Source organism: Haliotis rubra, unplaced genomic scaffold, assembly GCF_003918875.1.
Source record: "Haliotis rubra isolate DU_JTF1 unplaced genomic scaffold, ASM391887v1 Scf473, whole genome shotgun sequence".
Classification (NCBI taxonomy): Eukaryota; Metazoa; Mollusca; class Gastropoda; order Lepetellida; family Haliotidae; genus Haliotis; species Haliotis rubra.
In genome coordinates this window covers 480104-507304 of record NW_025767161.1, presented here as the reverse complement: position 1 = coordinate 507304, position 27201 = coordinate 480104, and the positions used below count along the sequence as shown (strand labels likewise).

The 27201-nt window shown below is 39.1% G+C and overlaps 1 protein-coding gene across 1 annotated transcript; it reads right to left on the bottom strand.

Annotated features, from left to right (window-relative positions):
* Positions 1-1170: 1170 nt before the first annotated feature.
* LOC124290764 (elongation of very long chain fatty acids protein 4-like) lies at positions 1171-26625 on the bottom strand. The gene is made up of 8 exons (XM_046727588.1): positions 26461-26625; positions 13502-13579; positions 12302-12489; positions 8800-8880; positions 7475-7531; positions 4794-4908; positions 4079-4206; positions 1171-1633 (listed from the first exon to the last, which is right to left on the bottom strand). Exons 2-8 carry the CDS (start codon positions 13563-13565, stop codon positions 1439-1441), a joined length of 828 nt encoding a protein of 275 aa, XP_046583544.1. The 5' UTR covers positions 13566-13579; positions 26461-26625; the 3' UTR covers positions 1171-1438.
* Positions 26626-27201: the final 576 nt, after the last annotated feature.

Here is a 27201-nt window from a genome sequence, read left to right as displayed (position 1 = left end):
CTTTATTCATAAATATACACAACCGAATGCTAATAAATACATAATCTTCACTACTATGGCGATACACATTCATACAGGCTGCCTCGAGGCAGATATCGCTTATATATGTCATTCACAACCTGATTGATAGAAACATCCATACAGACTTTTGACACACAGGTGATCGTTATAGATTTCTTTCTCGCAACACACTCACTGTGTTCATGCACACAGCTTTGTGAAGGTCACAGATGGCAATAAATATGACAAAGGAAAAGTGAGAAAATATAAAAAAAATACCCATACGTGATCGAAGCGTCTTTAAAGACGCTAAACACTTAACACCGTTCATATTCTCATTACAATGTACATAGAGAGTCCTTTAAAGGGAGAAGTATTTTGTGTGCGACAGTTGTAGGCTGTGCAGATTTAAAATGTAAAACGTTAATACAGATTACATAGATACCGTAGAATACCTGAAATACCCCTTTGGCGTGACGACGTTCTAATACCGTCCAGTTCAAGCACTTGGAAAAGGAAAAAAAGTCACAAGGAATTTAATCTCATTTCATGAAGGGTTTTCACACATACCGGATAATTCTCTGCTGACATGACAACCATTCCTCTCTTTTTATCTCCTACCAGCGTTGAAGCTTCTGAGATTTCGGTACAAGAGATCGAAGCATTCAGACCATCAGACTGATGTCTGTTGAAAACGAACTTAAACGACCAGTTCCGAATGTTAAAAAATAAGGTCGCCTTATCATATTGCTCTGGATATTTTTTCACACCCTGTCATTTCTGAGCGCCATGTCTTCTACAACCAAATCGAAATGCCACAATAGGAATTGCTTCTTTTCTCATACGGTTTGGGTTTCTTTATGCAAATATGATTCAATATCGGCATAACAGTTCGATATCGGACACGATGGTCTAATATCGGCACAAAGTTCTAATATCGGCACGGTGATCTAATTAACGGCGCTCAGAATAACGGGAATTCACTGACTACGGTTATTGTTACCGTTATCTGGGACAAATGATGTCATTCGTTTATATCATTGCTGTTATATACTCATGCCAATAATGGTTGTCACACCCCTCTTTTTTTTAATTGGAGAGGGGTGTGGGTAGGTGTGTGGGGGTTGGGGGTGGGGAGGGGGTGACAACCATTATTGGCTTGAGTATATCAAGTAACACTGGTGGAACATAGTGGTGCGCAAGGGTGAACACAGTTCCGTTCACTCTTCTGTAAACCCAAATGAGATAACACTTCAAGACTCACTGGAAAACGCCGTTCTTGTCTCATGGAAGAATATTTTTTTGAGCATAACACTAACATTTGCATGTTCCCTGGGCATAAAAAAAAGGAAAAAAATATTTTAAAAAATTAAAAACCCAAACACTTGACTTTCTTCAGTAATTTCCAGACAACATGGCTGCTATGAAGAATTCGTTGTTATTTGTCTTTGTGGGTTTTACTGACGGTGGGAGCTGGCCTTTTGCCCTGTATATATGCTCTGAAGTAAAAGTTAAGGAACAGCGCCATGATGGAGGCAGCATATGTAAAGAGCAGCTTATCGAACAACTTAGGAAAGTCGCATTCTACGAAGAAGTTCACGGCTGCGTGGGTAAGCATGAGTACAAACTGGGTCTGGAATAGAAAAAACACAACTGTAAAATACATATTACAATTACATAAAATTTACAAAATATACATGAAATATTTGTTTTCAATTCTACATGAGGGGTTGTGTTTGACGCCATCTTGAGTAATATTCCCTGCTATATGACGTCTTTCTGTCAGTAATCTGGACAACGCAATCCCGTGACTGGCATCATGACTGACATCGACCCATGCAGTTGTGTCACAACGATACCCCATTAAAACAGGTAACCAAGTCTGGTCGATAAAGAGAATGGGTTGTGTTTTCGACAGTTAGAACAACTTGTTCATTTAGCACAATATTTCAGTTACATCACGCTGTGTAAGCTTAATATGGGACGAAAGCTGGACGTTTACCACGTTGGTGAAATCCAAGAGCATGTGTTGGTGCAGTTAAACCTAAAGACATAGTCAGGACGAGTGAGTGAGTATAATAGTTTTACGCCGCTTTTACCAATATTCCAATAATATCACGGCTTCTATTTTCAAGGCGGGTACACCAGAAATAGGCTTCACACATTGTACCCATTTGGGGGAATCCCGCCTAAAACAGGCACAGAATTAAGGCGAAGTTGGGAGAATTGAACCAGTTTTCTAAGAGACGCAACCCTGAACAGAAGTATGAATTGCAGCACTTACAACTACTGCTACCCACCACACCACACCACACCCTCAAACACACACCACACCCTCAAACACACACCAGTGCATTGTTTACGTCATCAGGACGACATATGTCATTCGAAACTTATTGTGGCGCCGAGTTCGAATGACGAAATCCGAAATATGACGTCTTAGCTACAGATTGTTGACGTCTTTCGAAAATTATGTTTTTCTAAGATGGCGTAGAAACGAAATTATTACGCACGCATGTATGTCATACTAATTTTACGAAACCAGTGCCAGAATATATTTCCCGAACGCGAGCGAAACCAAGTGTCCGACTTATGGTATTCATTCCCTCACTTACTCACTCAAACAAATTGTTCCTGAAACATCCCCATATTTAAATGGATAAGAATGGTATTTCTCAGCTCCCAGTGCCAAAACCACGTATGTTTTTAATATTAATGTTATTAAAAACTACCAGAATTCTTTAAAGGCACGCACTTTTCAAAATCGACCAAAGAAGTGTTCGTGACATCACGCTGTTAAAGCGATGCACTTAAGTCAGTCGTACTGTGATCAAGTGTATTTTTTGTTAACCCCCTGAAGGTTGAGCTAATTAAACTTGCTTATAACTTGTGAAGAAACTTTGATCACGAAAGTCGCCTTTCAAGGCGAATCCTGTTATACCCTGCTGTTATTCCCCCCTGTCGAGACGAGGAAGGTTATACTGATGCTAAACGTGTCATACTTTCAGCCACTGCCAAGTGAAGGTCAACTCCCAGCGGATATTGCGCGGACATTAATCAATATTTCGATAAAGGCGAGCAAGGGGCTTTGAGTTTCTTCGTCTACAGCAGTTTGTGATAGTTAAGGGATTTGAAAACTGTACGCACAGACACGTGACGACTTGTGTATGTATGGACACATCAGAGTTCATAATTTTGTCTTATGTCATTGTATTTAAATGTAATACATGGAAAGGCAATCTGAGCGAATCGGGGGTAATTTCAGTAGGACATCTCAATTCAAACCGTTTTAATATAAGATGTATGTTGTTGCAGCTGAATACACACTGTTAGAGAATGGATACTTTTTGTTAGAGTCAAATAAATTAAACGTTTTTCACAGGCTCTTCATCCGTCAGAACCATCCTCAACAATAACAGTGGTAACCATTGTTCCATAAAGCACAAAGGCGCTATCAACAACATACTCTGTGAATGTGGTGACACTTCTATAGGTGAAATCTCCCGTCTCTTAGATAACCAAATAAAAGAAGATAAACCTCAACAGCCAAGGCAGACAACAAATCATCCCTCTCAGACCACCAACAAACATTCCCCAGTCATCTATCCCAGTTTGACAAAGCTGAAATCCTATCCACCAAGAATCAGAAACTTTTGGAAGCCATCGAAATCTGCGCCACATACGTTTGATCAACAGGTCAAGAAGGCGGCCAAAGACTGAAGACTGAAATCCTTACATTTTCTCAACAATTCATGGTTCGTTCAAGCTGGTCGCAATGTCGCCATGAATCAAAGTATTCAAATATTCAAGTAGATTGATATTTTGACCAAAAATGAAGTTATCCTATTTCAAAATATATACCTAAAACAATCAAAAAAGATTTAAAAGGAACCAAGAATATAGTTAGACCATAAAGTTTTTTACTTTTTCTTACAAATCATTCTTGTTTCGTGTTTTTATACATTCTTCTAGGTATTCTCTAGATCGGGGGACCGATTAATCTTCGAATTGAGAAGACTTTGCGGAATAGGAATAGGCGAGGAGTGACGACTGCAGCACGTGATGATGTGATACTTACCAGCTGGAATATAGTGAGGTAGCGTTTCCACCAGAGGTACTTCTGCATGCCTGGCCCGATGGCTGACAGGCCATAGTAAAGGTACATTATGACATGTACCAGCGAGTTGAGCAACGGGTACACAAAACCTGTTACAGAGAAGTGAAACAGACTTACAGAAAAACACCATCATCCTCGATCATGCAGGGAATTTTATCTCCACTCTATGAGGATATACACCTCGGGCCCATTCGCCAGTGTTAATGTTGGAGGCCGCTTTTTTACGCCACTTTTAGCAATATTCCAGCAATATTCCGGCGGCGGAAACCGGGAATGGGCTTCACACATTGCACCCATGTGGGGAATCGAACCCGGGTCTTCAGCGTGACGAGCCAACGCTTTAACCGCTAGGCTACCCCACCGCACCTTTACGCCTCATGGTTACCATTGGCCACTCGCTACTCCAGATTTACATTGATGAATTACTTTGCATGGAATTTCTATGGCTCATTATTGTGTTTGTATCTTCCATTATTAGTGTAGTGGTATTTAAATAGGCTTAAACCGAAGCTTCAACTTCAGTGTGTTTTATAAACTTCAGATTTAGATTTAAATCTTTTTAGGACGTCCAGAAGGAATGTTTTTCAAAACACTGAATATAAATTCTAACGTCATTATGACCCTGAAGCAAAATAAATAATTTATGATTGTCTTTTTCCGCGAAGCAACTACTCACTTTGCCCTCCTGATACAAATTTCATCCCTGACCACGTGACCACAACTATAGTTGTATGATGATACACATGTAGAAACGACACCTGGGAGTTTTTCTTTCTTAGAATGAAAAATACCTGTAAAGCAAAAAACATGAACATGTAATTAATACGCATAAGCGATAGGAAAACGATTGATGAAAAAATGTAAATTGCAGAAATATATTTAAATGCATTTTTGTAATAGTTTACACAAGTAAATCAAATTAAACTAAAAAACAGTTTTTTTAAACAAACGGCCTTCTTTTTTTCATTACCGAGCATCAGGTTTCTTGTAGGCTTATTGTCAAATGTATTCGATATGAAAAATGTGTATTAACAAAAAAGCGAAAAAAGTACTGATCAAAACCACAACAACACAACGAAACACAACGACCTAGTCCATATTTCATTAAGGATGCATGGTCTGCTATATTAAGGCAACGAGTGCGACACAATATCATTCCAATTATTGCTTCTATGACATGCTATTCTTGTCGACACGTGTGTTTTATTAATCATAAATGTATACAATTGAAATGTAGCCCAACGCCGTATGATTGGATGTCAGGGTGGAACAGGCGAGGTGGGTCTGCTCTCGCTATACGTCGATGAGCAAGGACCGGCATTAATGGCGTTTTTTACGCCTTTGACAACGGTGACAGCTGTCACAGAAGAGAAACTGAATTCTTGTTGCCATAGTTTCTCGTATATTAACTTTCGGAGATTAAAGAAACGTTGATAATGAAATGGTCACGAAAGTATTACAAATAAAATAAAATTTAACGTAAATTAGGCACTTTTCTGCCATATAGGGGCGTATTACAATTAAGGTCAGGTTGGTTAGCTTAGTGGTTGAAGCGTTCGCTTGTCCTAAATATTGTGCCGTAATTTCATATTTGGCGTTCTACGGCCCGTTTCTTGAATATCGTTAAAGTGGCGAAAATCCCACTAATCTCTCACTGTATGTATTTAAAGACTGGCCATGTTCTCAGATGCGTTCTTACCATTTTGGACGGAGTAAATGCTTTGTAATCTGTGTACTGAGTCAAAATGAGACTGTGTGTTGGTTTAATTTTGGTAAAAATCAACCTCTAGATTAATACGTACAACAAAATATAAGTTGAGATTAAATTATAAATGTTGATACACGTATGCCAATTGATAGTTCCCCTTTAAAAGTTGTGGATGGATGAGTGAATCAATATTATTTCTATTTACCACAGGAGCAACAGTCATATCAAACACCAACTTGTACTAAACAACTCCGTGTCACTCAAACCAGTGGTTAACGGCATGAGCAGCAAAATTAGACCGATACTCATTTCATTAGCCGGACCCTAGTCTACTCCGGATGTACACAAACGAATAAAGTAAGGCGAGAAAGAACCTTGCTTTTAATGCAACTGAAGATCGAAACAACCGTTGTTGTTTTTCATATTAGTTCAGCCATCAATCTTTTTTTCGACAGTTTGTAAATATGAATCTGCGAAAGGGTAATATCGAAAAAAAAATGCATTGGTTCGGAAAATACTATGGAAAAATGAATGTGCAAACACATAACCCCTACCATTTTTGGTCCGCCCGGAGAGCCGAAGGTCGCGGGTTCGAACCCCAACCGCGTCATACCAAAAGACGTTAAAATATGGTACTTGTTGGTCCCAGCCTGGCGCTCGGCATTGATGGGTACAACAAGGACTGGTCGGCTCGCAGTTAGTATAATGTGTCTGAGTGGGGTATTCATGCTTCACTGCGGCATGGTATCTCAGTGGGCTAACACTATAAAACCAGCTTGTCTGGGCTAGTACAAACAGCCGCACATACACATACACACGCATGCACGTCGTCATATGAGCGGAATATTCTCAAGCAAGACGTAAAACCCAATTTCACCTCACCTCACCTACCATTTTTGAAAATTGATCTGATAAATATGTGCCGAAAACACCAGTTTTATCATTACTTCTTGGTATGCGATTTTAGAAAATTTAGAAGTTTCGATAGAATTGTATTAAAAAACTAGCAACCATGTAGAAGTATGTTTCGAGTACTGATCAGTCACCAGCACAGTTACCCCTATATGTGTAATGTCATTCACTTAAAATACTTATATTTGAAAATCAAATACATGATAAAATCAACAGACATAGTTTCTTTTGTTTTTCAGTTTAAAAACAAATAGTAAAGAAAATTTGATGAACTGTGTCCGAATAGAACAATATGGATGATTAATCTAGATCCTGAAAATTAAATTTCACACACGAACTGCCTACACTGACACCGACATTTGCCGCTGTCAGTTAGTGGGAATATTGATGTGATTAGAATAGTGTGTCATTAAAACAGAAATAACCTACACACACACACACAACAACAACAACAACAACAACCCCCCGAACAACAACAACAACAACAAAGCAAAACAACAACAAGCCAAACCAACAAAACAAAACATCATAATTATGCATTGAGCATCGTTTGCGAGTTTCAAATATTGTACTCATTTGGGGAATCGAATCCGGCCTCTGGCGTGATTAGCGAACTCTTTACCCACTAAACTACCCACGGTCCCTCTTGATATATTTTAGTCACGATATGGCTCAAATATTGCCGATGTGACTTTAAATCTTAACTCACTCACTCACTCTTGATATATTTGTCTTACCGTATCTGCTAGTTCTAGAATCTTCGAAAAGAAAAACAGCCATCCTGTATACAGCGCCTGAAAGTAAGATTGATAGGATGAGACGTAGTTTTAGCAGCATCGGACGAGTGTTTACAAAAACGTCTATGAAAAGTCTGAAAGAACAGAATGGCTGCAATTCCTGGTACAAAAGTCTAGACACAAATAGAAAGCCCAGACAACTGAATCAATGAATATGTTTGAGAGGAAGAGTCCAATTTTACCCGAGGGTGAGAGTGATCCAAACAACACATTTTCTGATCTTCCATTTCACCGTGTTATGTACAAATTTTTCTGTGCACCGCCCCAAACCATCAAACCTCCCTCATTTCACAAACAATCCACATATAATATTCCATCTGAAATGAATTAAAATAAATAAGTATTTTTCCCCCACTAAGACATTTAGTTGGCAAAACTGTTTCCGACCAGTGCTCTTTCGCTGTCACTTGTTTATGCATCCCCCTAGCAAGCATACACGCACGCATGCACGCACAGCGGCGGATCCAGAGGGGGTTGGGTCGGTGGGGGTGTCAGCGGGTTCTTCGAACACACACCCCACACACACACACCGCCTATGACGCAAACTGTTTTAAATGACTCCACCTGAATTAGATTATTCGAATAAATCTGTATGCAGATGTGTGCTAGCGAAGCTAGTGTAAACTGACATGGAGATCACAACCACGTTCTTAATTATGGACGTGTGCCACGTGTCCTATGTAAAACTGAATGATTTGAATGAATATTCTGACTTTGAACACAACATCATTCCTGGCGCAGGTGTTCACCTCCTTTTGGGATCGCCGACGTCCACGTGCAAAGGAAGAGTCCATTCCACTGACGCCGGGCCACGATGGAGTGTGCCGCAGTGCTCGTTGGGTTCATGCAAGAAGTGTATTTGTCATTGTACCTCATCGTCAATACAAACACACCGCCCACAAGCCGTTCCATTTCTCAAGTCGGGGGTTCGATCCCCGTTGGTATGATACATCCACACGTTTAAAGAAGGTATTTGTTGTTACCCTGCCTGGCGCTCGGCACAAAGAGGATGGGTCAAAGACGGCCTGTGTTGGCACACTGTGTCTGAGCAGGTCATTAAAGTTAAACTGCGACATCGTATCTTAATGGGTAGTACCACATAAAAGGCTTTCGTCCAGACTAGTAATTAGACACATGCACGCACATACACAGAGGCTCACATACACACATACATACACGCACATACACACTTGCATGCAGATCGTGACGTAAATGAACGCTACGTTTCATGTCATTCCAACCTGATTTGGTCGGACCACACCCACCTCTACAGCATCAGGTTTATCTGTGTAGTCCACTGGCTGGCAAACCAAACTAAATCGACCTCGGACCGCCATTTGCAGTGTCTGAAATATAATTACGCATGTTTAACAGTTTATGTTTTTTTCAAGGTAAAATCCTCAAGACATTTATTAGTAAGCACCATCGAACAATCTATAATTTATACAAAACAATTTTGATTTTGTGACGTTTTCCATGAAACAAACTATTCTATGTTTTTCACCATTGCCAACGCGGTATTCACTTTGGCGTGCCTCAAACATATATTTACTAAGCCATCGAACAATCTACAGTTTATTCTACAAAGAAGTTTTACTGTTTTACTGTTTTACCATTGCCAACGGAACAAATTGTTTATTTAAACATCCAATAAGTTCTCCATGGAAACAGAATACTCCCAAAGTCACAGTGACGCTGCACTGCAAGACTTGTGTATGTCAAGTACAGCATGACAAAATGGCTGACAACGTAACCGTCAACGAGGTTTCAAATGATGTCAATGAACCTGTGGCGACTCGGTGTTAGTGGTCATCATTGACTGGCTGATGTGTGGTGTGAGTGAGTGAGTTTAGTGTTACACCACACTCAGCAATATTCCAGCTTTATGGCGGCGGTCTGTAAAGAATCGAGCCTGGACTAGACATTCCAGTGATCAACAGCATGAACATCGATCTACGCAATTGGGATACGATGACATGTGCAAACATAAATGCAAGTCGGCGTGTCTGACCACCCGATCCCGTTAGTCGCCTCTTCCGACAAGCATCAAGAAGATCAATTCTAACCCGGATCTTCAGGGGTCGATATTTGGTGTGATTGTGTGTGGAATATGCATGTTCAATCATAGACTGATGTACAAGGCTGGTGACTGTCAGTGTCAGACGTGAGTGAGTTTAATTTTACGCCGCTTTTAGCAATATTCCTGACATATCATGGCGGAGGACACCAGACATGGGATTCACACATTCTACCCATGTGGGGAATCGAACCCGAGTCTTCAGCGTTAGGAGCGAACACTTTAACCACTAGGCTACCCTACCCCCCTAGTAGTATATCATGAAACAATACTTTATGGCGGTCATAGACCTTAAAGTTGTTGTGCGAAAGACACGTGAACGAATATTGTTCAGACAAAACTAGAAACAGTATACGTATGTGAACGAATTGGGATTCGAACCCACAAGCTTTAGGTGGTCCAAAATGAGATGTAAGTGAATATGAGATGCAGTTAGAAAATGGATTACAATGCTGCTGTGTACGATGTACATGTATGTGTCTCAATTGCTGTGTAAGCATTAAATAGCGTATATAATTGAAGCAATGATTTTGAAGTGATAAGTAAGCGCTTTTGGCTGTGACGCTGGTTTAAGGGCTTGTCATGGCGGATAATCGAGACTGGTTAGTCTCTGGCATTGACGTTTCACAGATGGTTAATACTGGCAATGCTACCTGTATAGGACAAGCGGTATTAGTGTCTGTTGTTATTGGCCATACTATACCTGTGTCAGCATCCTCCATCAGCATCTGTATATACACAGATTTAATAGTTCACTCTGACAATAATGTGAATACAGAGCCTATAGTACACATGTCGGCCGCACAGCAATATTCCAGCTGACTGACGGCAACAAACTATAGTCCGTTTGGCTGAAAAGCGGACCGATGAATTGCATCCCAACTCGAAAACTAATAAACATAGGATACTCAATGAAACGCTGATCTTAATCAAAACATCATACCAACTGTGAGGTTTTTGCAGAATTTTTGTCCTAAAAATAATAAAGTTGTTTAACAAACTATCATTAAAATATTGACACAGTTCACTATTTGTTACGAGGGAGGAGTGCAGCGAAAGGGACAGCCAGGTGTTCGAGAACGGATGGAGACGGCACAGCACAGGTTAATGAATAAATAACTTTGTCTGTGAACGTGCTTCTCGAACACCTGGCTGTCCCTTTCTCTGCACTCCTCCCTCGTAACAAATAGTGAACTGTGTCAATATTTTAATGATAGATTGCTAAACAACCTTTTTTATTTTTAGGACAAAAATTCTGCAAAAACCTCACAGAGTTGGTCTGATGTTTTGATTATGATCAGCGTTTCATTGAGTATTTTATGTTTATTAGTTTTCGAGTTAGATTGCAATTCATCGGTCCGCTTTTGAGCCAAACGGACTATAATATCAGATTGTCATAGTGAGTGAGTATTGTTTTACGCCGGTTTTAGCAATATTACAGCAATATCACCGTGGGGGTATACCAGAAATGGGCTTCACACATTGTACCCATGCTGGAATCGAACCTCGGACATCGGCTGACGAGCGAACGCTTTAACCGATTGCCATAGTATGTGTCCGTGTAGTGTCTGGATGTGAACATCAGATTGAAAACGAAAGAAGCATGAGTCGTTATTTACCTGTATTGACAGAATGTAAACGTTGTCTCCCTTAGGTAATACCTAATTATTTCAGGTGAGTTATAGATAACATAATTCCAAAGAATGTTGAATATGGATTTGCCCATTCATACATTAATCATTAAATGGTTAGCTTGAAATAATGAACCCGTGAAGGTCTGGGTTAGAATATTGATCTTCAGTAACCCATGCTTGTCGTAAGAGGCGACTAACGGGATCGGGCGGTCAGGCTCGCTGACTTGGTTGACACATGATCCATGCTCATGCTGTTGATCTCTGGTTTGTCTGGTCCAGACACGATTATTTACAGACCGCCGCCATATAGCTGGAATATTGCCTAATGCGGTGTAAAACTAAACTCACTCACTCACTCTTAAAATTATGTAAATCGGTTTTTCCAGTTGTGGATGCCGACAATTATGCACGTTGTCTTTGAAAATCAAGACTATAAAACAGTGTATTTCATACGAGGAAACTATAATTCGACTACGTGTTAATACCACTCACTCATCCAGAGAGAGGAGTGATTTCATCCCTCGGTAATTTTACACTAGAGTGTTTCAGTTCTAGGATAAGTCACATCACTCTATAGACTAATCTTTAGCCACTGGATATATATCACTATAAATTTGACAGTAACAAATAAGCCCATTTAAAGATCCGGGTTAGAATTGATCTTCAGTAACCCATACATGTCGTAAGAACGACTAACGGGATCGGGTGGTCAGACTCGCTGACTCGGTAGACATATATCATCGCATCTCAATTACGAAGATTTTGATGTTGATCACTGGATTGTCTGGTCCAGACTCGATTCTTTACAGACCGCCACCATATACCTGGAATATTGCTGAATGCGGCGTTACAGAGCAAACAATCGAAAATTATGTACACTCCTCTTTAAAAGCTCTTGGAATCATTTCTTGAAAGTGTAAACTTGTAAACAGTCAGTGAACCAACCAACCAACATAAGATCTGCATCGGTCTTTCCTCACACGCCGCGATACATCAAGAATATTGTTAAAAGCGGCGTCGAACCCAACTCACTCACTCACTCACTTTCAGTCCTACCTTTGCAAATATCCAGAACGACAAGGCCACCATTGAGAAGTTGTAGCCGACGAGGAGCCATCTTATCTGGAGAGGTTTATGCTGCTCCATCATCCGAGGCCCGTGGAGGACGATCAGGATGTACAGGAGGAGGATGGAGAGGATGGGCCCGGGGGTCTGGGCGAGGGGGAGATCAACAGCCCGGGGGTCTGTCAGAGTAAAGGAGAATCTGGTTAAGTTACAATCATGGACTTAATAATTACCGAAGCAACCTGTCTGACTTTTTAGCCATATATAGCTGTGTCAAAGGTATAGAAAGAAAGATAGTGTTTTGTTATATCAGTTTTAGCTTATTATTTGATATCAAAAGATATCAGAGATATCAGTATCCTTCAAAGAGTTAGGAATGATGTTAGAGATACGTGTTAGTGTGTAAAAAAAATATATATTAAAATTCTCTCCCCGAGAAGATTCCGGGTTAGAACTGATCTTCAGCACCCCATGCTTGTCTCAAGAGGCGACCAACGGGATTGGATCGATGATTACTGCTGATTGACAAAGTGAGAGAAAATGATAATTTTAAGTCTATAATTTACAACTCTATGATTTCTTCAACAATGAAAATGACATGGGGGCAGGAAGTATGCAATTACTAGGTACATACAGCGCACTGCCTGTGCAGCTGGGGTACGTGTCATCTCGCCAGCTCAAAATTTTCTTGAGAACCCGTTAACGCACGTGCATCTCGCTTTTCGCGCTGTTCCTGACTGCATGTCATCGTATCCCAGTTGCACAGAAATCTTTTTCATGATATTAAAGAAATCAAATAATGTTTTCAATAACTGTACAAAATAATCTGAAAGGTTCCAGAAATTTTGAAAATTGGCGAAGGTTTCAATATACGTTAATGGGCAGACCGACAGTCTTTATACCGATATACCGAGACGAACAGAATCTCACCAGATTGTGTTTTGATTTCACCCCACAACGCATGTAAAAGACGTCATGTATAAAGACATCTTAGCTCTGAATTCTCGTAACAACAACAACAACAACAACAACAACAACATCCCATAACGCTTCACAACAACAACAACAACAACAGCAATATCCCATAACGCTTCTGTTTTTATCCTATCAGTATCTTGTACATCGAGCATTTCACCCCACTTCACCACTTCTATGTCGTCCCCGTGGTGCTTCCAGACAACATCGACGTACCTGCTTTGCCCATGGAGTCGTTGTACCATCCCTGCACGTCCTCGAGCAGCTGCTGGACCAGCATGATGAAGTTTGGCACTGAAGAACACAGGTGCTGAGTGTATAATTCTTACCAACAATAACATTTGAAGAAGCATTCTTATCTATATTCATATTGCGTGAAAAGAGTACAAGCAAGATGGAAGTGACATATTAGGGAACAAATATAGAACCTTCACCTGAGTGAGTGAGTGAGTCGCAAAATATGTTTTTTGAACGTTCTTGAAAACACTTCTTTACGGCAGTTGACATTGCTTTCTGAACGTAAGTATATCATTATTCACCTCGTTTATTAACACGATCTTACCAGTTCAGTGAAACACACTATGTTTTTTTACCATAACTTATAAATAACAACATATTGTTTTCCAAATGTACAATATTGAAAGTGTGAGTCATCCTCGTTATGCAGGGAATAAGGTCTCCATGTTATTATTATTATTATTAAATACCCCTGGACTAGTTACTAACAGTTCTTTGTTTTTAGCCTGATTGGAATGTCCTGCGTCGTCTAATCAGATTGCTCTCACAAGCGAGAGAAATTCTGTGCGAAATTAGCTATAGGGGAGATAGATGTGATGACGTCATTTTCCAAACATAGCTTGAGTGTCGAATGGGTTTAGGATATATGTTAAAATGAGTGAGTGAGTTTAGTTTTACGCCGATTTTAGCAATATTCCAGCAATATCACGACGAGGGACACCAGAAATGGGCTTAACACATTGTACCCATTTGGGGAATCCCACCCAAAACAGGCACAGAATTAAGGCGAAGCTGGGAGAATTGAAGCAGTTTTCTTAGAGACGCAACCCTGAACAGAAGTATGAATTGCAGCACTTACAACTACTGCTATCCACCACACCACACCCATGTGGGGAATCTAACCCGGGTCTTCGGCGTGACGACCGAACGCTTTAACCACTAGGCTACACCTCCCCGGCCCCTATGTCAACCGGAAAAATAGATACAGTTGCTGATTGATTCCGCAATATAATATATCTGCTAGCAGGTGGGATACAATGTAATACATGATATGTGGTACATAAGTGAAACACAATCGTGAACGACATATTGTTTTGAAGAATTATGTCCCTTTGTTGCACCAGGATCTGCGCTTTATTTTTCAAAACAAAATTGATTGGTTGTGCTTAATATGGTTCCAGGACTAAATATTTGACTATATCCGCAGTGCAGTGTCACATAAAAATCTAATTAAATGAAATCGATGACACGAGCTTCACTATATAAATTTTATACAATCTTGAACTAGATTGAACTTTTATGCACTTATTTAATAAAATTATACGATGACACTCTTCAGCATATGTGAACGTGTTGCTGACAACCATTCTGCCTCGTGTACACTGAATCAGTGAAGCGTGATGGCCACACTGTTCACAGTCGAATGAACACCTTTGTTTGAACCGGACCTGTTGCTCGGACCACGCTGTGACCCCTGCCCTTCTCTCAAGGTCAACGGATATAATAAACATTTAATGGTGTCACTCGTTGAGGGCTTGAACATGGGTCATTCTGTGCGATCAATCCTTTATAATTCAGCAAGCGCATTTAAATATAACTTATCTTAAAATCGCATCTCGACATATACAAAAGGAACCATTTTACACAGCGATTCTAGTGATCTAGTGAGACCTTTCTGAAGAGGTTGATGGGGTGCCAGGTTAACAGAGGATGAACACCAGAACTGAAGTAGGTTTCAGGGTTTTCCATGTTGTTGAGATGCAAATAAAGAAACAGGTTCATCTTAGCTGATAATTTGTTCTCAGCTTACACTATGTCATGCCAAGGATCTGTTTGTTATTATTTCACCAATAATCTATCACCCTTAACAAGACAATGCTTGTTAGCATTTCAGAATATCGGCCTGTTTCAACTGGTTTCTTGCTATAAACCTCCCAATATCTATCACGCCAATGTTCAGACTGTTTGTTGAAAACCTGTTCAATAATTTACCATACCAATCAACAGGTTGCCTGCTATAACTAGCTACCATACCAATCAAGGCATTGCTTGCTATAACTTGTTAATACAAGTACGCCATTCGAGGCCTTGCTTGCTATAACCAGCTAGTAGTTGTTTAGTTTGTAAAAAGCTTTATATTGAGGATGAATATCATTTCATTTGTATTTGTAGTGCCTATGAAGAAATTAGAACCAAATTTATACCTGAAAAATACTTTGCCCATCCTATATATCACAAATTTGCAACATTGATGTCAACAAATAATGAATCTATTTTGATCAACTTAGCTATGTATGTATACAAAGCAATGCTTGTCAGACAAAATATCCTCAGTGTATGAAATGCTGACGTCTCCCATGTATGTAACAGTGACATGGGCCTAAGGCCTACCCACTTCAGAATTAAACTTGACTTGACTTAACTAGTTAGTACACGTACGTCAATCATGGGAATGCTTGCTATAACTAACTAGTACACGTAAGTCAATCATCGGATTGCTTGCTCTAGGTAGCTAGTACCCGTACGTCAATCATGGGATTGCTTGCTATAATTAGCTTGTACACGTACGCCAGTCAAGAGAATTCTTGCTATAACTAGCTTGTGCACGTACACCAGTCAATGGATTGCTTGCTATAGATAGCTTAGACACGTATGTCAATCATGGGATTGCTTGCTATAACTAGCTTGTACACGTATGTCAATCATTGGATTGCTTGCTATAACTAGCTTGTACACGTATGTCAGTCATGTGATTGCTTGCTATAACTAGCTTGTACACGTATGTCAATCATGGGATTGCTTGCTATAACTAGCTTGTACACGTATGTCAATAATGGGATTGCTTGCTATAACTAGCTTGTACACGTACGTCAATCATGGGATTGCTTGCTATAACTAGCTTGTACACGAATGTCAATCATGGGATTGCTTGCTATAACTAGCTTGTACGCGTATGTCAGTCATGGGATTGCTTGCTATAACTAGCTTGTACACGTATGTCAATCATGGGATTGCTTGCTATAACTAGTTTGTACACTTACTATAACTAGTTTGTACACGTATGCCAGTCATGGGATTGCTTGCTATAACTAGCTTGTACACGTATGTCAATCGTGGGATTGCTTGCTATAACTACCTTGTACGCGTATGTCGGTCATGGGATTGCTTGCTATAACTAGCTTGTACACGTATGTCAATCATGGGATTGCTTGCTATAACTAGTTTGTACACATATGTCTATCATAGGATTGCTTGCTATAACTAACTTGTACGCGTATGTCAGTCATGGGATTGCTTGCTATAACTAGCTTGTACACGTATGTCAATCATGGGATTGCTTGCTATAACTAGTTTGTACACTTGCTATAACTAGTTTGTAAACGTATGCCAGTCATGGGATTGCTTGCTATAACTAGTTTGTACACGTATGTCAATCATGGGATTGCTTGCTATAACTAGTTTGTACACGTACGTCAATCATGGGATTGCTTGCTATAACTAGCTTGTACGTGTATGTCAGTCATGGGATTGCTTGCTATAACTAGCTTGTACACGTATGTCAGTCATGGGATTGCTTGCTATAACTAGCTTGTACACGTATGTCAATCGTGGGAATGCTTGCTATAACTACTTTGTACACTTGCTATAACTAGTTTGTACACGTATGTCAATCATGGGATTGCTTGCTATAACTAGCTTGTACGCGTATGTCAATCATGGGATTGCTTGCTATAACTAGCTTGTATGCGTATGTCAGTCATGGGATTGCTTGCTATAACTAGCTTGTACACGTATGTCAATCATGGGATTGCTTGCTATAACTAGCTTGTACACGTACGTCAATCATGGGATTGCTTGCTATAACTAGCTTGTACACGTATGTCAATCATGGGATTGCTTGCTATAACTAGCTTGTACACGTATGTCAGTCATGGGATTGCTTGCTATAACTAGCTTGTACACAAAAGTCAATCATGGGATTGCTTGCTATAACTAGCTTGTACACGTATGTCAATCATGGGATTGCTTGCTATAACTAGCTTGTACACGTATGTCAATCATGGGGTTGCTTGCTATAACTAGCTTGTACACGTACGTCAATCATGGGATTGCTTGCTATAACTAGCTTGTACTCGTAAAAAGAAAATGTTCGAAAGAAAATGTTGGTGCCACGAGTGTCCTGAAACCACTCTACACCTGGGGACATGTTCTGCCAATGTAGACAGGTGTTTTCCACCATTCCTGTTACTGTACCAGAGTAAAATGTGTGCACATGATAAGCTGATACGAATAATAAATGAGTTTTGTTGTGATGTGCATATTGATTAGCTTGCTGCTGCATTTGTGAATAAAATATGAACACTGGGTGATATCAGTCATGTCATTCTGTAATAAAATCTGAAATAGTTGCTTGAATTCTCACGAGTGGAAACGACTGTTACAAGATGTTCAGTGTTGTATTGTGCTTGCATTTCAATTACAAGCTTCACCTAACTTATGCCTGGGCCTAGATTTTTGAAGCTCTCTTAGCGCTAAGATAGTCGTAAGTGCCATACATTAACATTAAGTTACGACTATCTTAGCGCTAAGACAGCTTCGAAAATCTAGGCCCTAGATCCGGTTGTATCATTGCTTCATTAACTAATGTCAACCTTAAAGCCTAATGATACATTAAATCCTTAAAGCATCATTAGTTAATGGCAACGTTAAAAAACGGTTGTATGAAACACTTATTAGCGTATCATTATCTAATGACGTCCTAATGTAAATATTTTCATTAAATTCGGGGATTCCCCTAAATATTTTCCACCACCGCGACGTAAACACAAAAGCGTTACTCTCTGTCGTCTGTCAAAATGGCATCTTTACAGCTAAACCTCGGAACAAAAACAAACATTTCGACTGCTGAGGAGAAACACATCTAAATAATTCTGAAACGTCGCTGATAAACCTAGAATCGGTTCGGATGTTTTGGAAAATACACGAACACAAACGCCGAAGTGAGCTTTCTACCATATTGGATAGGGTTTACAAAAACAGGTTTCGCTAAGGCCGGTCATGTTACATCACGTATATTTCATATTCAGTTGTGAAAAATGCATCGCTGAATTCCTCATACATCTTAGAATCAAATTACAATTGGTCTTTGTCACTAAAACCAAGTGTCTAGAAAAAACCCGAAACATATTGGGTGTGAAAACGGAACGTTGTGCTCATACCACAGCGCTTGCTAGAAATGTAAACAAAGCAAAATCAGATTTTATACTGGGCAGCATTTTCTCAAGTTTTTGGACATCAGTTTGTCTATTCGTAGCATGCATTAGCTCAATACTTTTAGAATATGCACGTAAAGAGTATCGTAGCAAGAACTAGAAAATTTAAAACAGATACAATACAAAAAATTGATATATTCATGTGCAGCGATATGCCATGCCAGACGCAAAATCATGGAGAACGACATAGGCAATTATCGGCATTTCTGACTCTTTCAATGAAAACAATAAAAACAAATAACCATACTCAGATAGTCAGAATGTTTTCGATTACTTACATCATACATTTATGGGCAAAGGTTTCCTCGTAAAATCGTGGGCACCCATATCCACAAAGCCGCCATTTTATGAGAAATCGGTCATCGGTAGTGATGTCATACGTCAACATTGTTGGCAATTTCCTTGTAGGTGAAGGTCGGTTGAATAAGAATAAACACACTGTCCTGCGGATTACATTTCACATGTTTCGGTATTATGTATACTTTGCGTATCGTTCACATATGGTTTCATGAAACTAATTTCACTATCAGCATTTAATATTTTAAACCTAAGTAAATTTGACATAATAAATAAAAATTGTTTATTTATTTCATGAAATTTATATATGCACACGTTGTTAAAGGATATGTCTTGTGCATTGAATTTGTTTATGTTGTGTTATAGACAAAACAATGGCGTATAATCATTGGCCAGGTCCGCGTTTGTCACAAATACTTTGAGCATAATTGTTATCGATATTTCCGTAATCAAAACATCACGAACATGTAGTGTCCTTATACACAGAAATTCTCTCCAAGTGATCTGAGTTACAATGACTTAGTATTAAGCATAGCGGAGTGATGCCCCCTTATCTTTATAAGCGTATGACCTTTTTGTAGCCATTTGACGTCATAGGGGAAAATCCATTTTCAACACATATATTGCGAGTCATTTTTAAGATTGAGTGTATAACGTTAAACATAAGCACACAAACTAAAGGTATCGGGTATTTTGTTCGCTCACACTTTCCGTAAAGATGCCTAATTGAAAATATAGTAGCACAGTACTTTTTTATCAGTGCACGATAAAAAGCAGAGGAATTTACTGTTTATAACGCACAACAAAATTAGGGGTAACATTTAGCAGTGTCTACTTTTCAAACTGAGTTTATACTATGAAATAGGACATTTAATACTCTACATTTCTGTGTAATTTCATAGCTGTAGGTAGATCCAGTGCTGCGCAAACGAAATTCTGTTAATGACGCTCTAATGATACCCCATCACCTTCATTAAGTTAATGACGCGCTAATGACAACACGACGTCATTAAAACCATAGTACAACAGTATTTAATGACACATTACTTAATGAACGTTTAATGGCTCGTTAATGCTTCATTAAAGTTTGATACAACCGGGTCCTGGACTATAAATAGCTGAAACAGACTATAATCTAATCACCTTTTGTGCAAGAATTGTACGGCCGAGTGATTTTTATTATCTGAGCAACAAGTGGTCCCGTCTAGTGGTCTATTGTTATATACCTACCAAAATAGGCCATGCCCATCAAGGGATATCTTGTTATATACCCACCAAAATCTGCCATGCCAATCAAGGGATATCTTGTTATATACCTACCAATATCTACCATGCCACTCAAGGGATATCTTGTTATATACTAGTACCTACCAATATCTCCCATGCCACTCAAGGGATATCTTGTTATATATCTACCACGTCATTCAAGGGATATCTTGTTATATACCTACAAATATCTACCATGCCACTCAAGGGATATCTTGTTATATACCTACCAATATCTCCCATTCAAGGGATATCTTGTTATATACCTACAAATACCATGCCACTCAAGGGATATCTTGTTCTAGTACCTACCAATATCTCCCATGCCACTCAAGGGATATCTTGTTATATATCTACCACGTCATTCAAGGGATATCTTGTTATATACCTACCAATATCTACGATGCCAATCAAGGGATATCTTGTTATATACCTACCAATATCTACCATGTCAATCAAGGGATATCTTGTTATATACCTACAAACATCTACCATGCCACTCAAGGGATATCTTGTTAAATACCTACAAATATCTACCATGCCACTCAAGGGATATCTTGTTATATATTTACCACGTCATTCAAGGGATATCTTGTTACATACCTACCAATATCTACCATGCCAATCAAGGGATATATTGTTATATATCTACCAATATCTATCACGTCACTCAAGGGATATCTTGTTATATACCTACCAATATCTACCATGCTACTCAAGGGATATCTTGTTATATACCTACCAATATCTACTACGCCCAACAAGATGTTGCTTGTTATAAACCTACCTAATATCTACCATGCCAATCAAGGACTTGCTTGTTATAAACCTACCTAATATCTACCATGCCAATCAAGGACTTGCTTGTTATAAACCTACCTAATATCTACCATGCCTATAAAGATATTGATTGTTATAAACCTACCTAATATCTACCAAGCCAATCAAGGACTTGCTTGTTATAAACCTACCTAATATCTACCATGCCTATAAAGATATTGATTGTTATAAACCTACCTAATATCTACCAAGCCAATCAAGGAATTACTTGTTATAAACCTACCCAATATCTACCATGCCAAGAAAGGGATTGCTTGTTATAAACCTACCCGACATCTACCATGCCTATAAAGGTATTGATTGTTATAAACCTACCTAATATCTACCATGCCAATCAAGGGATTGTTTGTTATAAACCTACCTAATATCTACCATGCCAATCAAGGAATTGTTTGTTATAAACCTACCCAATATCTACCATGCCAATCAAGGACTTGCTTGTTATAAACCTACCTAATATCTACCATGCCAAACAAGGACTTGCTTGTTATAAACCTACCTAATATCTACCATGTCAATCAAGGACTTGCTTGTTATAAACCTACCTAATATCTACCATGCCAATCAAGGGATTGTTTGTTATAAACCTACCCAATATCTACCATGCCAATCAAGGACTTGCTTGTTATAAACCTACCTAATATCTACCATGCCAATCAAGGACTTGCTTATTGATTGTTATAAACCCACCTAATATCTACCAAGCCAATCAAGGAATTGCTTGTTATAAACCTACCAATATCTACCATGCCAGAAGGGATTGCTTCTTATAAATACCGACATCTACCATGCCTATAAAGGTATTGATTGTTATAAACCTACCTAATATCTACCGCCAATCAAAGGAGTTGTTTGTTATAAAACCACCTAATATCCACTATGAATCCAGGGAATTGTTTGTTAAACCGACCCTAATATCTACCATGCCAATATAAACCTACCTAATATCTACCATGCCAAACAAGGACTTGCTTGTTATAACCTACCTAATATCTACCATGCCAATCAAGGACTTCCTTGTTATAAACCTACCTAATCATTACCATACCAATCAAGGGATTGTTTGTTATAAACCTACCTAATATCTACCATGCCAATCAAGGACTTGCTTGTTATAAACCTACCTAATATCTACCATGCCAATCAAGGGATTGTTTGTTATAAACCTACCTAATATCTACCATGCCAATCAAGGACTTGCTTGTTATAAACCTACCTAATCATTACCATGCCAATCAAGGGATTGTTTGTTATAGACCTACCTAATATCTACCATGCCAATCAAGGACTTGCTTGTTATAAACCTACCTAATATGTACCATGCCAATCAAGGACTTGCTTGTTATAAACCTACCTAATATCTACCATGCCAATCAAGGACTTGATTGTTATAAACCTACCTAATATCTACCATGTCAATCAAGGAATTGGTTGCTATAAACCTTCCTAAAATATTCCATGCCAATCAAGGACTTGCTTGTTATAAACCTACCTAATATCTACCATGCCAATCAAGGAATTGTTTGTTATAAACCTACCTAATATCTACCATGCCAATCAAGGAATTGTTTGTTATAAACCTACCCAATATCTACGATGCCAATCAAGGAGGAATTGCCTGTTATAAACGTACCAATTTACCATGTCAATTGTTTGTTTGTTATAAACCTACCTAATATTTACCATGTCAATCAAGGACTTCCTTGTTATAAACCTACCTAATATCTACCATGCCAATAAGGGATTGCTTGTTATAAACCTACCCAATATCTACCACGCCAATCAAGATATTGATTGTTATAAACCTACCCAATATCTACCACGCTAAACAAGATGTTGCTTGTTATAAACCTACCTAATATCCACCATGCCAATCAGAGAATTGTTTGTTATAAACCTACCTAATATCTACCATGCCTATAAAGGTATTGATTGTTATAAACCTACCTAATATCTACCATGCCAATCAAGGAATTACTTGTTATAACCTACCTTATATCTACCATCACAATCAAGGAATTGTTTGTTATAAACCTACCTAATATCTACCATGTCAATCAAGGAATTGTTTGTTATAAACCTACCCAATATCTACCATGCCTATAAAGGTATTGATTGTTATAAACCTACCCAATATCTACTACGCCAAACAAGATGTTGCTTGTTATAAACCTACCTAATATCCACCATGCCAATCAAGGAATTGTTTGTTATAAACCTACCTAATATCCACCATGCCAATCAAGGAATTGTTTGTTATAAACCTACCTAATATCTACCATGTCAATCAATAAACCTACCTTTATCTACCATGCAAATAAGGGATTGCTTGTTATAAACCTACCCAATATCTACCACGCTAAGCAAGAGATTGCTAGTTATAAACCTACCCAATATCTACCACGCTAAACAAGAGATTGCTAGTTATAAACCTACCCAATATCTACCATGGCTATAAAGGTATTGTTTGTTATAAACCTACCCAATATCTACCACGCTAAACAAGAGATTGCTAGTTATAAACCTACCCAATATCTACCACGCTAAACAAGAGATTGCTAGTTATAAATCTATCCAATTGATACAGTTGCAATCCAGGGATTGCTTGTTATAAACAACACTAAAATGGAAACAGCAGTGTTTGTGTTTTCCGTCCCATGTTTTAATGTTTACTACCATCTTGTATTTTGTGTCATGTAATTTGTGGTGTCCCCTGGCTGAATATGGCTGGAATAGTGCTAAAAGCGGCGTAAAACCATAATTACTCACTCACCATCACGTACTGGTCGCCGGTGACAAGAGGTGTAATGGAGCAAGCGTTCGCTAGTCAAGATGGCGGTCCTATTTTGTTTCCATGTATAATATGTAACGCCTATTTCTTGTGTCACCGCCATGTCTTATAATGCAAAATTACTAATGAGCTCAAATCTAGTTTCTCGCGTATTCCGTCTCCATGGAAACGCCGTACCTCGTTCACAGACATGTTTACCGCACGCATGGACAAGCGTACGTGACTCCGTTACAGACACCGTCCACTACATCACTGTCAACTAGTCGACGTGTCGTGTTTCACGTATGTTGTATACAAATCGTTTTTTAATATACAAATAAATATCACTGTGAGCAAATCATAGAAAATGAGCAGAGAGTGAATTTATACTGCGGTGAGTAATATCATGGCAGGGCACACCAGAAGCAGGTTTAACACATTGTACCCATTTAGAGTATCGAACCCGGGCGTTTTTACACTAGGACCACACCGTCCTATAAATGATTGGGTTCGGTTTTACGCGGCTGTTCCATCAATATCACGGCGGGGGACACCAGAAATGGGCTTCACACACTGCACCATGTGGGAAATCGAACCCAGGTCTTCAGGGTGACGAGCGAACGCTTTAACCACTAGGCTACCACACAGCCCTATGAAGTCAAAATAGGGGTTAGAGTGGAAGGTGGATTTGGTGTTCGCCACGTGTTGGAGTTATTGCAGTGGGAGGGACGCTCGAAGTAATAACCGTGACAACAATTACTACATGCGAACCCATTAGTAAAGTAATAGTAAACGTTTAATGACATTAAAGGTATGAGTCGAACAAACAGTTTTCTCTGCTCGCCAAAATGACACAATACTCCTCGTCAGAATGAAAATGGAATAAAAATATGATAAAGTCAACCAAATAATTTGTTGTGTCAAGTGCTGATATTTTTTACTATTTTTTCAAAACCTGCTTACAGAAATTACATAAATTATTACCAGTTTTATGCCTTTACTCCTTTATATATATGCTTGTACGGTTAAATATGATATAAGATTTTGAAACGACCATTATCTCTCATAAGGCATATTGAGTGGTTCTGGACTTTTACTTATGTTCTATGTTTATATGTATGATATATTATGTTTTATTACCTATATGGTGAAACATAACCAGTGTCATATATATCACATATCACATGTGCACATATCACTTTTGCTTAGCAACCATTGTTTCTGCCTTTTGTTGTCTGTGCCATAAAACAATTAAACGACATTAATGAAGAGAGCCGTCACACTTGCTTACCATGTTTTACTGCACAAATGTACATACAAAATTTCACACTCGTTTCGTATAAGTCGTATAACACACTTGCTCGTGTAATACTCTCTGTGTACAGACGTGAGACGTGCATAAATAAGTGTCTGTCTGTCTGTCTGTCTGTCTGAGTTTCACATGTTGTTTTATCAATAACTGCAGTTCGATAGCCCTTACTGACACCGTTCAAAGCATGACAGACTGAGTATAAACGCCACACAATTGTGACACGGTAGAGATGCTGTACAGTATATCAATACCATTATCGATATTTCTGCAATGACTGCCTCATCTTGGGCTCTGTGTCAACCATCACCTCTGACATAGAACACGTCGAGAACATGGACATTTCTGTAAAGACTAATTGCTTATTGAAATAGAAATTAAGGTGCATCTGGGGGCGTGTCCACATTCTTGCAATGTGTGTTGCTCGGTTCGGTCAACACAATGTACAAACACATGTCAAGGGGGATAATTACTGCCCAATTAGCGACCGGAGGCCATGGGGGATATTTTTAGTTTCTCCCGACAAATACGGGAGATGTGGGCTATATATATGTTCGTAATCCCCACAACGTAGCGTTATGCACGACACTCAACATCTGTGCTGATGTCGGACTACAGCGACGGGTTAATGCACACTGACTCACATATCTAGGTTACTGAGTGATGTCAACACACAAGTGTGCTGTGTAAATGGCCGCAATGTACATGAAGTGTTGAAGGAGATATGTTGATGAAAATGGCGATGATGATGAAAATGATGATGATGATGATGATACTAGTAGTAATAATATCGATGATAACGATGATAGTGGTACTAATAATGATGATTATAATACTTATGATTAATCAAGGATGACGATGATGCTAATTATGTGTTTATAACGTTGATGCTAATGGTGAATTGTGGACGATACTGCTGCTGCAGGCTGTTCACAATGAATACACGACTGTTACTAAACCCAAACAATGAAACACAACTGTTACTAAACCCAAACAATGAAACAATGGAAATTTAGTAACAAACATATTTGCACAGCACCCCTCTAGAAAAACAGCCATTTTCAGTTGTTCACATTGGTGATAACACATAGAGCAGGTAAACAAATATCATGAACATTTAACATGGGCGCGCATTGTGTTTTCACGGCTAAGCAATGTATCCTCCATACTAGCTATCGCCTACCTGATGTCGAACTCCAAGCTGTGGTGACACCAGTACTGGCGCTTTCTATCTCTAGCGCATAATGAACGTGATGGAAATACCGCACATGCTTCACTACAGACGGTAGCCGTTGGATACAAATGCTTCCATGTCTGGCTTCAATCAATACTACGAACACGCGTAGAAACTACAGTCGCAATCAATGAAGTTTTACCTGGTTGGAGGTAGTCCGACAGGTTAGGCAGAGGTCAGAGGCCAGGATGCTGTTGGTTGTGTGTGTCGCCCGCAGCTCCTAACAACGTGTCGCCACTGGCGAATGTCAGCCTGTCTAACTAGTCAATAGCGAAGAGAGACCGACGCGCTCTGTCGGGATGCGTTGTTCATCGATGCTGATCACGCTAAACAATTCTGTTGCTGGAGTAGGTGTAGTCAGTCTCACAGTCCCTGAACCACATTATGTTCCCTGTTATGCTAAAGCTCAAAAAGTCTAGATTTTGGTAGGTTGTGAATCTCCCACCTCACTTGGACTTCTCTTCAATTTATAATTAAATGGGATTATTTGTTATATATTATATATATTCAGAGACTTATAGCGTTAGTCTAGAGTAAGTGTTGCCTGTCTGTGAAGATGTATGAACGGTTTTCAGCCCTGGACACTGTGTTGTTTTGAGGGTAAAGATGACACTAAGTTTGTAATGAGGGTAAATTTGACACTGTTGTTGTGTTGAGGTTAAATATGACACTGTTGTTGCGTTAAGTGTA

Bases quoted from the DNA above. Each gene is read 5' to 3' on its own strand.
- LOC124290764 (XM_046727588.1), bottom strand. From the start codon at position 13,565: ATGCTGGTCCAGCAGCTGCTCGAGGACGTGCAGGGATGGTACAACGAC. The intron at 4,909-7,474 runs GTAAGACAAATA...TTTGCTTTACAG, and splicing joins TTCTAGAACTAGCAGATACG to GTATTTTTCATTCTAAGAAA. The intron at 4,207-4,793 runs GTGAGTAGTTGC...TCTCTGTAACAG, and splicing joins ATTTGTATCAGGAGGGCAAA to GTTTTGTGTACCCGTTGCTC.